The sequence below is a fragment of the Chrysoperla carnea genome, chromosome 4 (genome assembly GCF_905475395.1).
Source record: "Chrysoperla carnea chromosome 4, inChrCarn1.1, whole genome shotgun sequence".
Lineage (NCBI taxonomy): Eukaryota > Metazoa > Arthropoda > Insecta > Neuroptera > Chrysopidae > Chrysoperla > Chrysoperla carnea.
In genome coordinates this window covers 70,793,355-70,808,515 of record NC_058340.1, presented here as the reverse complement: position 1 = coordinate 70,808,515, position 15,161 = coordinate 70,793,355, and the positions used below count along the sequence as shown (strand labels likewise).

The window sequence follows — 15,161 nt, the reverse complement described above, 5'->3', positions numbered from 1 at the left end:
TCTCATGTGACAATCGAAATTTTACTGCATATTGCGGTCAATTTTTCCTTGTTTCAATTAAAATTAACCTTTCCCAATTTATGAAATTCCTTAATATAATAAAAATTAGACTACCTATTCGATGCCAACATTTCTGAAACACTTTCGAAAGAGTAAAACTTCTCGAGATTATAAAGCTGAAATTTTGAAAATAAATATCTTAAAGTCAAGAGAGCGTAATGTTTTAAAAGTTCTTAGCTATTCGACAAAAATGTACCAAAATGGACATAAAATGTGTTTTAGTGTCTGATTTTGAGAAAGTTTGTCGTATTTGTATGAAATTCGTCAAAACATTTTTACAAATTAACTCGTTTAAAATAATTGATATGATAACAGCATTCGCTTCTGTACAGGTAAATCAAATATTTTATAATTTTTTCAAATCATTCAAATATAATTTTTTTGGATACCTAGATTTGGGAAAATGATGGACTACCAAATCAAATATGCAACGAATGTTTTCTTCAACTACAAAACACCATTAGTTTTAAACAATTATGTGAAAATTCAGATAATACTTTTCGTCAAATTATTGAACAGGATAAAAGTAATTTTTGGAACAACCAAAATGACTTGGAAAATGTGAAAAATGAAGAATTTTCTACTCTAAATTATCCAATTTACATTAAAGAAGAGACAGATGTTGAAACTATTGCAAATCAAGACAAGGATGATTCCAACAAAACACAAAACAACCTTGAAGAAACGGTGGAAATTAAAAAAGAAGATAAATCAGAATCGAATAGAAAAAGTACAAAGAAGAAAACCATCCTACATAAGTTCGAAGAAGAAAGTGATGGATTTGAAAATACAAATGATGAAAATTATTCTAGTTATGACAGTGAGAATGAAAAGTTATCCGATTTAAAACTACAACTACCGAAGATAAGTGAATACGAATGTGAAACATGTTCTAAGACATTTAAAAAAGTCGATGCTCTTGGTTGGCATATGAAAAGAACGCATAAAGCAAAAGGTGTTAAATGTGGACGATGCTCAGTAGTTTGTTATCATTCGTTACATTTACGTGCCCATGTAAAGTCACATAATAGATGTGCCATTTGCTATTCTTCATTTTCAACCCGAAAAAAATTAGTAGAACATAAATTAACACAACATAAAATAAATGAAAAATCTATTAAATGTGATACTTGTAAAGAAACATTTCAAACAAAGCGTGATTTACAAAAACATATGCGTAAAATCCATCCAAAAAGGATGCTCTCAAAAGACAAGGCAAGAATTAAGTACGATAAACAGGACGCTAATTGTGAGATTTGTGGTAAATCAGTACGTCGACGTAATCTAAGACTGCATTTGGGTACACACAGTGAACACGCCGAGAATCTAAAAGTTAAACTGAACGTAAATTGTGAGGTTTGTGGTAAATCTATACGACGACATCATCTACGCTCGCATATGTTAACACACAGAGAACTTAATAACCTAACTTGTCGATATTGTGCAAAAGAATTTACAACACCAGAAGCACTTCAGGATCATGAGCAAGTTTCTCACAAGAAATGTTTATGTGATCATTGTGGACTTAGGTTGCGTTCTAATCAACTAAAAAAACATTTATTAACCCACACCAAGGAACGGCCACATGCTTGTGATCGATGCGATAAAACTTATCGCCACGGTTATGAATTAAAAACGCACATATCACGTGTTCATTTGAATGAACGTAATTTTGTTTGTACATTCTGTTCCCAAGCATTCTTTGATAAGGTTATCCTATTAAAACATGTAAGACGACATACTGGTGAAAAGCCATTTAAATGTCAAATGTGTGAAAAATGTTTTATACAAAAAGCTGCTTTAGATGTGCATATGAAAACTCATACGAATTTGTTATAAAATTTAAAAAAAAATTCACCAGTCTTGGTCGAATTTAATCGTTGGCGCCTCTGATGAAGTCATAGAGATATCATTAGATAGAGTGCACGAGTGTCTATGCTAGCCATAAGTGAGAGTGTCCGCAGGTAAGAGAAAGAACGCTGTTGAGCTATTCTATGATACGGTAGCTCGGCGGCGATTTCTCTCTTACCTGCGGACACTCTCACAGCTCTCTCTTGCACTCGTTGAAAGTTGAAAGTTCTTATAAGATATTCATATCTTGGGCATACCGAGGATGGGACAAATCAGAGTAGCTGCCTTCCCTTAGACATGGAGCTACCATAGATTAAATTAACTAAGAATGTGTATATGCCAAAGTACTATTGAATTAATGACATTTTTGGATCGTAAATTTCTTACCACCCTCCCTCTAATCCAAAAATTACTACCTGCCGTTGGAGCCAATAGTGACATGATAAACTACAAAATACTTGTTTAGGAAAGGAGAATATTGAGACCACAGAATATTTTTTCGTTTAATATTTTAATATACCTAACGTTTTTCAAAGGAGCGACTTTTGAGAACTACAGAATACTTCCAAAGAAAATAGAAATGTTAATACCCTTTTTTGTATATTTGGTTTGAATTTGTTCTCAAATTTTTTAAGTAATTTTTTAGGCACGTTATGAAAAAATGATGAGAGTGACTTTTTATGATGCTAGCGCATAGGGTGACACGAAAAGTACATGGTGAAGTTAGTTAAAATTTTTAACACCATGAAGTTAGTCGATAAACGAAATGCTACTCAAGGATAGACAAATGTCACTCAAGCATAGACAAACATTAATGAATCGTAATTGAAATGAAAAGGTCTATAGATAGGTTAACTGGACTATGTATTATTTGATTACATTATTTATAAATAATTATATTTGTTATTAATTAATTAAACATTTAATTTTTTTTAATAGGCGCTGATAGCATCATAAATAATCAACCCATTACATTTAAAAAAACTAACGATTTTGTAGTTTGTAAAGCTGAAATATATTTTTTATTATAAATATTGTTGTTGCTATACTTTGATTAATAAAACTCTAAAGTCTTGAAACCTATTATAGCTAGGTTAATTTTGATCACAAATTTGAAAAGTATGACCCAAATTTAGTAGGATTACATACTTGGTTTATCAAAATTGGATAAAATTTGGATATGATAGAGCAAAATTAAAATTTTTGGATTCTGATGACGTCATAAAGTTAAAAAATCGATTTTTTTGATAACTCAGGCAAATTTGATCGGATCTTATTGGAATTTTTTTTGAAACCCACTAATTTTGGGTCATTCTTTTCATCTGTGAAGTCAACATTCCACATTCTTGAAACCTATTAGACCTAGGTTAATTTTGATCACAAATTTGAAAAGCTATGTACCCTCGTTACGACCCTGATGATGTAAATAGGTATCGAAACGTAAAAATATTAACCCTAATATTTTCAAATTAGAAAATCTGTAAACGCCCCTGAAAAATAAAATTACCTGTAGTCTTAAGGAGAACATCTACTGGTTTTTATTTCGAAAGGAATTATAAAAAATTTTCAAATATTACGAAAATACATTATCTTAAGGTCAACAGACCAGAAACTAAAGTCTGTTTTACACTTGAAAAGTGAAATGTTTTGAAAAATGGATATAAAATGTGTTTTATTGTCGGATTTTGAGAAAGTTTGTCGTATTTGTATGAAATTTAATAAAACATTTTTGTCAATCAACTCGTTTAAAATAATTGATATGATAACAGCATGTGCTTCTGTACAGGTAATTCAATATTTTTATAATATTTCTGAAAAATATTTTATAATTCTTTTGGTACTAGATTTGGGAAAATGATGATCTACCAAATCAAATATGCAACGAATGTTTTCTTCAATTACAAAATACTATCAATTTTAAACAGTTATGTGAAAATTCTGACAATACATTCCGACAAATTATTGAACAAAATACAAACAATTTCGTGAAAAATGAAGGATTAGATGATCTAAATTATCCAACTTTTGTAAAAGAAGAAAGTGATAGTGAAAATGTATCAAATCAAAATAAGGATGATTCAAAAAAATCAAAACAGAACAATTTTCATGACGAAGAATTGGTGGAAATTAAAAATGAAGATAAACCAGAATTGAATAGAATAAAAACAAGGAAGAAAACCATTCAATATAAATTCGAAGAGGAAAGTGATGGCTGTGAAAATGATGAAAATGATTCTAATTATGATAGTGAAAGTGAAAAATCTGAATTAGAAGAAGCACCGCAGACAAATGATTATAAATGTGAAACTTGTTCAAAGTCGTTTAAAAAAGTCGATGCACTTGGTGTACATATGAAAAAAATGCACAATGCAGAAGGTGTTAAATGTGAAAAATGTTCTCTTATCTGTTATCATCCATTACATTTACGTGCTCATGAAAAATCCCATAACAAGTGTCGTATTTGTAATTTAACATTTTCAACACGAAAGAAATTAACACAACATAAATTAACTCATGAAAACGATGACATCCCCGAGATAACGTGTAAAATGTGTTCGGCAAAATTACCAAGTAAAGACTCTTTATACAGACACATGCGATTTATACACAAAATTGAGAAAATAAGAAAGAATCCAAAATGTGATAAATGTGAAGAAACATTCAAAACGAAACGAATTTTAGAAAAACATATGCGAAAAATGCATCCAAAAATCAAAACCCCGTTCCGAGATCAACTTGTGAATTGTGAAGTTTGTGGTAAATCATTACGTCGACGTAATCTACGTTACCATATGACAACACATGGCGAACGTGATAAACTGAATTGCCAATATTGTGATAAAATATTTGTATCACGAGAAACACTCACGGGTCATGTGCAAGCTTATCATACAGGTTCGGGTCCGGTTTATAAACATTTGTGTAATCAATGTGGACTTAAGCTACGATCGACTTATCATTTAAATAAGCATTTATTAACGCATACGAAGGAACGTCCTTACGCTTGTGATAAATGCGAGAAAACATATCGTACGGTATTTCAATTAAAAGTTCATACATCACGTATTCATTTGAATGAACGTAATTTTGTTTGTACGTTCTGTTCTCAAGCCTTTTTTGATAAGAAAATTTTGTTACATCATGTAAGACGTCATACTGGTGAAAAACCATTTAAATGTCACATGTGTGATAAAAGTTTTATACAAAAAGTTGCTTTAAATGTTCACATGAAAGTACATACGAATTCAATTTAAAAAGAGTACAAATAAGGGAAAGACTTTATAACAATGATAAAACATAAGAAGTGTACCGCAAATGGGTCGCTAGCACTCACACCAAGGGGGCCTCTGTGCCTTCTTTGAGAACAATCTGTCACCCGAAGGCGACACACTTCAGGATAAGAGATGCCGCGTAGAATGCCCACATCTTCTTCGCCGGGATTCTTCTCATCTTCTTCTGTCTATTAATGCATCAATACGAAACGAAACAGTCCCTCTAGTGAGAGTAGCAGATGGTGAACTAATTTTTAATGTGCCGTATAAGAATTTAATATTATTTTAATTTTATTTGTATTATACATATTTTATTTTATTTAAATAATAAAAGATTTATAAAAATGGTTATCAATTTGTTGTTAATATCTTATTCAAACAGAAATCGGATCGGCCCGGCGGGGCAGATTCTGTCTTGTAATATTCTATCGAGTCTGGTAAAGCAGATAATAACCTATAACTATAAATGCTAGAAGTAATGAGGCCTAATATTGATATTGATTTTATTACGACCACCGCACAAACACCTACATGAATGCAATTCTGGTACCAACATCTAAATTTAAATAGACGTATGATTCTCTAAGCACTATTCAAACCTCCAAAAAAACAAGCCAAAGTTGTTTTTTTGGCCAAACTTGGGCAAATGAACGGGCTTCGGTGTGGCTTGGCATTTCGGCTCTGAAGCTCGTTGTACTCAAATTATTCAAATCGGCCAAGCCGTTTTTGAGCTTTAGCCGTACTAACGAACAGCTAAATATGTATATTTATATTAGAAGGTAGAAGATAATAGCTTTTCTTCGTTTTGATTATCGCATTTGCTGCTATGTTTTCATAGTATATTTGGACACTTGGCAGGAAACAAAATGACTATATAATTGAGAATATCTAAGTTTTTATTGTTCAAGTTTTTGTATGTATACTCATCGTCACAAAATTTGCACGGTTTTTACCATTCTAATTGATATTACTATAATAGTACATGTAGCTATATCACTTAGAATGGTAAAACCTGTGTAAATTTTGTGACGCAGGGATATTTACGATTTTCATCAATGTAATAAAATAAAAAATAGCAATGTTTTTCTTGCTTAATTACATTAATACTATGGAAACCGCTTCGAAAAATTTATTATTTCTATTTAAAAAACAATATATAGGTACATTTTATCACATTTTTCGAAAAAAAGAATAATAATTGTATCGAACGTGTAATTTATTATATAGGTCTGTGAGCGTTTACAAAGTGTTGTTTGACAGTCTATATATATTTGATGTCTATGAATTTTTTTTAAAGTAAAATACATGTGCTAATTGTCATCGAAATAAACATTTTGAATATTTTCCATTAAAAAATATAAATAATATTTACGTTTTAATTTATAAAAAAATGTAATGATTGTTCGTTAAAAAAGTGAGGTAATTATAGCAACTAAATTTTGTTAAATCTGTTACATTTTGTTTTCTTTAGTAACCCCAAAACATCATTTTTTGCCATTAATTTTAATTTATTTTTTTCGTAAAATTATGTTAAGAAAAATATCACTGAATTATGTCCTACGGGTAGTTAATTATATCGCTTCATGTATTCTCAATTTTAAATTTAGGTATACAATTTTATATATTAATTGCTTTACTGTAATTTTACGGGGCTCCCATGCAATGTGAAAATCAGACAGGGCCATGTTTTTTAGTCTTCCGTCTTCATTAATAACTTGGTGTCCCCCTTGTCTTATGGAAACTGTTATGATCATTAGAGAGTACTATTTTCCCTGCTCTTAGGTATTTGATATGAGTTTCATAGCTTTACGATTTTTCGAATTTAAGCTAGGAGCTATTTTGTAAGAGGTTTTGGGATAATTTTTTTAATTTGTATATTTACTTAGTGTATGGATGTTGGGGACAATGTCATATTCAAGTGAATTAAAATCATCAACCATTAAACCATTAAATATGAAACAAATGGCTAGACTTGAAAAGAAAAAGAAAAAGGTGACAGCATTTTTAGAAATAGCAAAATTAAATGAACAAGATAGAAAATTACAACAAGAGGTAGAAGTAGCTGAAGAAAATGATAATAACTGTACAGAACCAGTTACAAAACGTTTAAAAATACATGAAGAAAAACAATTAAATTCAGAAAATTTAGAGAATAGTAAGAAAAATTCTATTTCTATAAAAAAAGAATATCAAATGTTAAAAAAAGAGGTAAATATTTTTAATTTTTGTATCTTTTAAGTAGTATACAAGGCGTTCTGTTATTGACTGCAGATCGTCATCCTGCAGAATAAGCTCATAACGACGAAGGAAAAAGTTATTTTCGACTTTTGGATTTGAAGCCTACTTTGTGAGATAATTAACAAAATAAATTAATATATCTTTATCGAATCACAAGTTCAATAAAATTTTGAATGAAACCAACAAAACACTACTTAAATAGAGGATGTGTTTTATCATAGTGGAAAGCGTCTCTAAATGCAAAATTATTACAAAAACACTCTATTTGGCTACTTTTGTTATTATAAAAACTAACCCATTAAAACCTACACTGTTTTTCTTTGTAAATTAAGTGCTTTACGCAACCTATCGTGCGATATCACATACCGTAAGCATTAATTTAGTAAAACGGACCATTCCGTTTTGCTAAATTTATGCTTAGATACATATACTTCGAGACAAACCAAAGTATGTATGTTGTGTGTTGACGTTGTAAAGTTAGACAATGTTTAAGATTTTGTGTTCTGTATTACACAATTTATTCCCCCTATCCCGGACCTATTATAATATATAATTTGATACCTCCCACATCTAATTGTATTGGTGAATCATTTTTTTTTTCTTTATAAATAATAACAACAAAATAATTTTTTTTTAGTATTCACTACCCAAAGCAATTAATTTACAATCAAATATTGTTTCATGATAGTCCCCTCTATTCTAAATTGACGGCTACTAATTCAATGGATTTGATAGGTCTGTGAATTCATAAATCTTTCTATTTTCCCATAGTCATATCTTCCGCATCAGGCCTCAAATGGAAATTTGGTATATAGCTTTTCCATTTGTCTTGACAAGCTTAATTTAGTGGTACAATTTTCTGCTATCAATAACAGAACACCCTGTATATTCACTGTATGTATCTAGAGAGAGTCCGCAAGAGAGATTTAAGTACTCGGAGGTTGTTGCAATCAAATAAACAACTGTGCCAAAAGACCCAGCAAGATTAGATAGTAAGATAGTAAAATGACTTTATGTGAAACTGAAACTTTTTCTAACCTACTCCAAAATGTTATTCGAATTGTTCTGATCAAAAGCTCTCAGGGCCACAAAACTTTTTAACGAGTACTTTTCGTATGTGGAGTCGTAGCGCCTAAACGGATGAACCGATTTGTTTTTTTTTTTTGTTTCGTGAAAGGTATTTTAAGGAGGAGTGTTCTTAGCTATGTTTTAAGTGCGAGTTTAGGGTTTCGTACCCGGAAAAACTAAAAAAATAGGCGATGATCTTCAAAATCTGTTCAGTTTGGAGAAGCCTCCAAGGAAAAAGGTAATTGAATGGACAGTGTTGTTAGATACGTTTCAAGTGTGAGTTTAGGGTTCCGTATACGAAATATTTATCGGAGTTTCTTTTTAATTTTGTAACTTGTAAATCGAGAGTGAGCAAAGTGCTCATAATGCGAGTGCTGACGGGGAAATGAAACTGAAAAATAGGAAATGACCTTGTGGCCTACTCTGAATAATTTCGATATCCTTAGTCATTTAACAATTTGTTTTTGATTATTCCTTTTTAGGTACAAGAACGTAAAATTAAAATAAAACAACCAAAATTCATGTTAAAAGCCGTTGGCGATAAAGCACACCTATCATTGAATGGAAATGAACGTATACCATTATTTTTAAGTGATATTCAACATTTATTATTATATTCACAATCCGGACATTTCGCATCATACACTCCATCACGATGGTGTCAATTGGATAAATATAATCGTATTAGTCATACTATAGTTTTAGTTGTTGAGAATCTATCGATATATCACTATACATCGTATCAATCAAATTTCAACATATTAAATACGAAATTTAAAGATAATCAAGTTGAAGTATTAACACCAACTTGTTATGGTGGTAACATGATACAAGAACTTGTATCCGTTCCTCTAACTAATACACAACGGAGTAAACTTATCAAGAAATACGGTTAGTAATACCAACAATTATATCAAACCAACGTTAACGTTTTTCAGGAGGCCACTTTCTTTACCCTTCTTCACACTACCTTAATTTCTCTTTTCAACAACATTATTAACCGTTATTTAATTTTGAAACAGGTAGTGTACAAGCTGCAATACAAATGACCGGAGAAGTATTTAAAATGTTACGTGCCGTATTTCCAATTGATCATAGGGGTCCAAAAATCGAATATATTGGTAATTTACCAGAATCGGATAAATTTCCCCGTACTACATTATTATTATCAGCGGCACAGCTAGTTGAAGAGAATTATCCAATTCCGTTAAAGGGTGAATTATCAGAAAAATATTCGGATTATGTTCTAACGAAAGATGCTTATAAACCTGTTACACCATTTTCACCAATGTTTGGCTTGGATTGTGAAATGTGTCGTACAACAAGTGGAAATTTAGAGTTAACACGTATTTCAATTGTTAATGAAAAATTGCATACGATTTATGAAAAGCTGGTTAAACCTGATAATAAAATTGTTGATTATTTAACACGATTTTCAGGTATTCAATTTTATTACATTTGAAAAATCACACAGGGGACCCCCCCCCTCCCTTAAACTTTATCTTCGGCTTCATGGATTAAAACTCTAAAAAATAGGGTCCTAAGTCCTGAGTAAGCCCAAGCGTAAGTTGCAACGAAGTTTGATTAGTTGACTTAACATAATTTGCAACAATTTTGTCTCTGATGTCAAGTTTACGTTGAGGAGAAAACTAGCCCAAGTAAAATTGCAGGTCCAGGGAGAAAGACACATAGTTCGTTTGTTTTTCATTTTAAAATCCACCCTCCAGGTGTTGTTCATGTTATTGCTAATTGAAACAACTTTGTTACTTTTTACAGGGGGCAACATGGCCGTAACTAGGCTTTGTAATCAGGGCAGGCTTAGGAAAAGTTAAGGTAGTAGGGCTGTATCCACTAAAGTTTATAAATAATTTTCTTCGACAATAAAAATTGAAAATCGTTTTCTAAAAATATTATTTCGAAACTCTTAGGCTCTGGTTATCGGTTAAAGCAGGTTCTCGATTTTTCAGAGGAGGCTGAGCTTGCCCTAGCAATAGGGAATATTCATGAAATTTAAATTTGGTTCAAATATTTTTCTTCCGTTACTTTAATGACTGGACATTTCAACTAAATCATTATTTTAGTAATTAATATCTTTTTAATTACTAAAAAATTAATTAATAAAAGTACAAATTCAGTGAGTGCATTTAAAAATTTCTAAAACGGAAATTCAAATTTTTATACGGACGTGACATCATAGTACGGGCTTGTCAAATTTGTTGATATACTGTATGATATTAATTACTTACATTTTATATGGTATTTCATTAAATTATATTATTCTACGGCTTTTATTAGAAAACTTAATAATAACGAGTGTAAATTCTGTGTTGTAAATTAATTTTTTTAAAGTGTAAATTATACATTGAACTGCCACCAATTGACAGATCACGTACTTATACGTCATCAACAAAGAGCGCCAAAAAAATGCGTTTAAATATCTCAAAATTATAATGTATTTTAAATATTTTTTTACATTTAAATACAGCATTTTTAAGTAGTATTTATATATTTTACTTTGTTATAACGGTGTAAACAATGAATTAAAAATATAAAAAAATACATGAATATTCCCTATTTCTCCGATTGCGGAAAGACTGCTATAACCATAGTTAACTTCCATGACTCACTTAATAAAAAATAATAATTTTAATTACAGGAATAACAAAAGAAATGTTAGATGGTATCACAACAAAACTATCAGACGTTCAACAAGATTTACGTGAACTATTACCAGCCGATGCCATACTTGTTGGTCAATCATTAAACTTTGATTTACATACATTAAAAATGATGCATCCATACATAATTGATACAAGTGTTATATTTAATATGTCCGGTGATCGTACACGTAAAACAAAATTAGCAACACTAGCACGTGAATATCTATCGGAACGTATTCAAGCCAGTCGTAATGGACATTGTTCTGTTGAAGATAGTAAAGCGTCATTAAAACTAGCACAGTTAAAATTAACGAAAACTGTTGAATACGGTGATGCGGTCTTAGGCGGACGACATAATACTGAAAAATATGAATTAAATAATGAAATGAAAACACAACATGCATATGCTACGAATTTATTTAAACATTTAACGGTAAGTACAAGAATAAGTAGCAAGCCAAGGAGCAACCGGAGTATGTGGCAGTCATTTCAGAATAACTGAAAATTTATTAGCCGGGCAATATTTCTTTTTATGAATTATTTCGTCATTTTTGTTAACGGGGATGTTTTTACTTGTCACTCGTGCACACAATACATTTTAGTATAAAACATCTAAATGGCGGCACATTTATTATTTAAAAATAATCTCGAAAATGGGCACAACCTTTAAAATCTTTGAAGACCTTAGTACTTCCTTGGAATCCTTTCCCTTCCTCCCAGATGTCACTCTTGAAGTCTCAAGTGACCCAAGAGAGCGTTTCTAAAGAAATACTAGATCTTCAGATACTTGAATGGTCTGAAAATGATGAAATAAGACTAAATTATATTAAAAAAGAAATACAGGATGTCCCAGGGGTAACTTACGCCTTTGTTGCATCAGATAGAAAATAAGATTCTAAGACTTAATACCCCCTCTGTCTTGACCCCTCCTGATTAGCGCGCTTCTGATTTTTTTTTAAGATGCCAGGAGGATTCCTAAGAATATCCAGATGGGCATCGACAATTATAATCTTCGTTTACTTCATCTTCGTCTGGCATGTCATCTGTAAATGAGTAATCGTATAATTTGAAAAACTGGCCAAATTTTAATAAGCTGTATTTCCGAAACTATCGGTTCTGTACAAATCGTTGCAATTTTAACCTACTTTCCATAATCCACAATCTTTGATGAAAAATCAGCCCTTCTGGGTCTGAAATAGGTCAAAATATTTTTATTTTATTTGTTTGAGAATGACCCGGTCGTCTCCCGAGGTGGAAAACTTGGATTTAACAGTGCCTTTACGTTACAAATAACGTTTCAAAAAAATAAAAATACCTGATTTTATGCAGCGTTTGTTTAATGTTTAATTTGATTGAATTAATATCAAAATTCTCGTTTGTGCCATTTTTTTTTGTTGGAAATAATTTAGTTTTTGATAGAATTTTATTTGATTAGGTATCAAATGAAAAGAATGCATTTATTGTTGGATGTGATCAAGTGATTGATGAGTATACATCGTTTGTGGATAAGTCAAATGTAACATATGATTATGAGTCCAAAGATAAGAAGATTAAATGTGAAACGGTTCAAACAAATCAATTATGTGTACAAAGATTGTGTGAAAGTGCAAAAGATTATAGTTTTGCTTTGGGTCATATTAATTTAAATGATGAACAACTTAATCATGAGAATGCTTCAAATACATTTAGGTAAGTACTTTAAAAATGTACTCTTTTAGGATTACTCCGTTATTCGCCTGTCTATTTTTTGTCCATCTGTCAAGGTCAATTCTCAGAAATTAATTGTCTGTAGATTTACAGGACTATAAAATAGGGAATATTCATGTATTTTTTTTATATTTTTAATTCATAGTTTACACCGTTATAACAAAGTAAAAAATATAAATACTGCTTAAAAATGCGTTAATTAAGTGTAAAAAAATATTTAAAATACATTTTTTTTTTTTTTTTAAATATATTTATTATACTGTATTTTCAACAGATAATGTTATTTATACAGTAAACTTAATAAAATAGAGTAATTGCATTAATACATATTGGTTATATTTGATTTGTGAGCCCTGAGTCTTGAATGAAGTTGAGCACTTTCTTGATGTTTTCGGTATTATCGGAAAGGATGTCTTTGATGATACATTATAATTATAATTTTGAGATATTTAAACGCAATTTTTTGGCGCTCTCTGTTGATTACGTATAAGTACGTGATCTGTCAATTGGTGACAGTTCAATGTATAATTTACACTTTAAAAAATTTACAACACAGAATTTACACTCGTTATTATTAAGTTTTGTAATAAAAAGCCGTAGAATAGAATAATTTAATGAAATACCATATAAAATGTAAGTAATTAATATCATACAGTATGTCAACAAATTTGACAAGCCCGTATTTTGATGTCACGTCCGTATAAAAATTTGAATTTCCGTTTTAGAAATTTTTAAATACCCTCGCTGAATTTGTACTTTTATTAATTAATTTTAAGTAATTAAAAAGATATTAATTACTAAAATAATGATTTAGCTGAAATGTCCAGTCATTGAAGTTACGGAAGAAAATTATTTGAATCAAATTTAAATTTCATGAATATTCCCTATTGACTGTCATTGAAATGTCATTACGTAGTATTTTCTTTATAATAACCTTAATAATTTGTTTTGATTACCTTTACAGTTTATTGGATGAATGGATAGCGAACATATGGACACATATGGAACCTAGAGGATTTTTTATAGTGTTATTTAGTGGCCAATGTCAAGGAGCAAGTGGTGTTGGTTTTATTACAATTAAAAGAGATAATAGAACGTAATGAGTATATAAATTAATTTATGTATTTATGTATAAATATATATAAGTTAAATACATTATTAATTTTCATTTGTAAAAAAAAAAATATATCTTTCTGGTCTGTTTATTTATTATTAAAATGCTTTTTTCTTACTAAAATCTACATCCTTTGATTCTAGATCCTTCTATCGCACAAAATTACTCACCAATTTAACATACAGAGTGGATCATTTTAATCTATTATGGCAAATAGCTCGTTTTAGCCGTTTAGTTAACCAATCAAAAAATAACTTTAATAACAAAAGTTGCAGAGTTTTATGGGGTTAAAGATCGAGGTCAAATGGCCTTGAAAATATAATTTCAAGTCAAAGTTATGTATATAGGCGAATACCCTCTATTACCCCTGAAAAATTTGACTAAAGTATATTTCAATAACTAGTTTTCTTTCGCTTAAAAGCAATAATGACATATTTTTTAAGCCGCATTTCCTTCGAAAATTAGCGATATTCGAAAAAGCGTTTTAAATAAAAAATTTTAGTTTTGTTTATGAAAAGCTCTTACTGTTTAGGATCTAAATTGACTATTAAAGCAGCCCGGAGAACTAGGTCCATTTTTATGCCAGAACATGATGTCTCCCATCAAACTCTAGAACTTTTGATTAAGTTATTTTTTAGCCATAATAGATTAAAATGGTGTCCACCCTGTATAAATATGGATTAGACACAATTTTATATTTTCGATTTAAACTTTTAGGTAGGTTTACTGCGTATCGAGACTTACAGTTTAGTCAATTGTTTTCTTAAAACTTAATAAAATAATTTTGTCCGATATTCGGTAAAGCAGGGTTTTCCGTTCGTCTTCTGACACCTTTAAAATTACGAAAATAATTTTTCCATCAAATTCACTTCTAGCTTTCAGTTCATGATATTTTCATAGGAAAAGAAAATTTTATCGTTTCGAAGGAAAGATTCTTTTTCGATTTCAGACTACAATAAAATTCTCTAGTTCAACAATTCGTAAATAGGTGGCTTATATTGTGTTAATTCAATAATTACAACACCAAACTTTGGTGATTTTCTAATTTTAAAATTCACTTATTTATTTTTAAAAATATTAAAAAATAATGAGAATATGTAATAGGGAAAGAAATTCTATCGTTTCGAATGAAAGATTCATTTTCGATTTAACTGCAATAAAATTCTGTAGTTCAACAATTGGTAAACAGAT

General features: G+C 30.2%; 3 protein-coding genes across 3 annotated transcripts; all 3 read left to right on the top strand.

The window, feature by feature from the left end:
• Window positions 1–235: 235 nt before the first annotated feature.
• Window positions 236–2,871, top strand: LOC123299312 (zinc finger protein 699-like). Its single transcript, XM_044881674.1, has 2 exons — window positions 236–392; window positions 454–2,871. Exons 1-2 carry the CDS (start codon window positions 261–263, stop codon window positions 1,897–1,899), a joined length of 1,578 nt encoding a protein of 525 aa, XP_044737609.1. The 5' UTR covers window positions 236–260; the 3' UTR covers window positions 1,900–2,871.
• A 799-nt stretch (window positions 2,872–3,670) lies between these two features.
• Window positions 3,671–5,442, top strand: LOC123298914 (zinc finger protein OZF-like). Its single transcript, XM_044881014.1, has 2 exons — window positions 3,671–3,697; window positions 3,756–5,442. Exons 1-2 carry the CDS (start codon window positions 3,671–3,673, stop codon window positions 5,163–5,165), a joined length of 1,437 nt encoding a protein of 478 aa, XP_044736949.1. The 3' UTR covers window positions 5,166–5,442.
• A 1,233-nt stretch (window positions 5,443–6,675) lies between these two features.
• On the top strand, window positions 6,676–13,956 carry LOC123299299 (RNA exonuclease 5). The gene is made up of 7 exons (XM_044881656.1): window positions 6,676–6,790; window positions 7,070–7,391; window positions 8,972–9,380; window positions 9,512–9,928; window positions 11,146–11,582; window positions 12,585–12,838; window positions 13,821–13,956. The coding sequence occupies exons 1-7, from the start codon at window positions 6,711–6,713 to the stop codon at window positions 13,954–13,956; spliced, it is 2,055 nt and encodes a 684-aa protein (XP_044737591.1). The 5' UTR covers window positions 6,676–6,710.
• The last annotated feature ends 1,205 nt before the right edge of the window (window positions 13,957–15,161 follow it).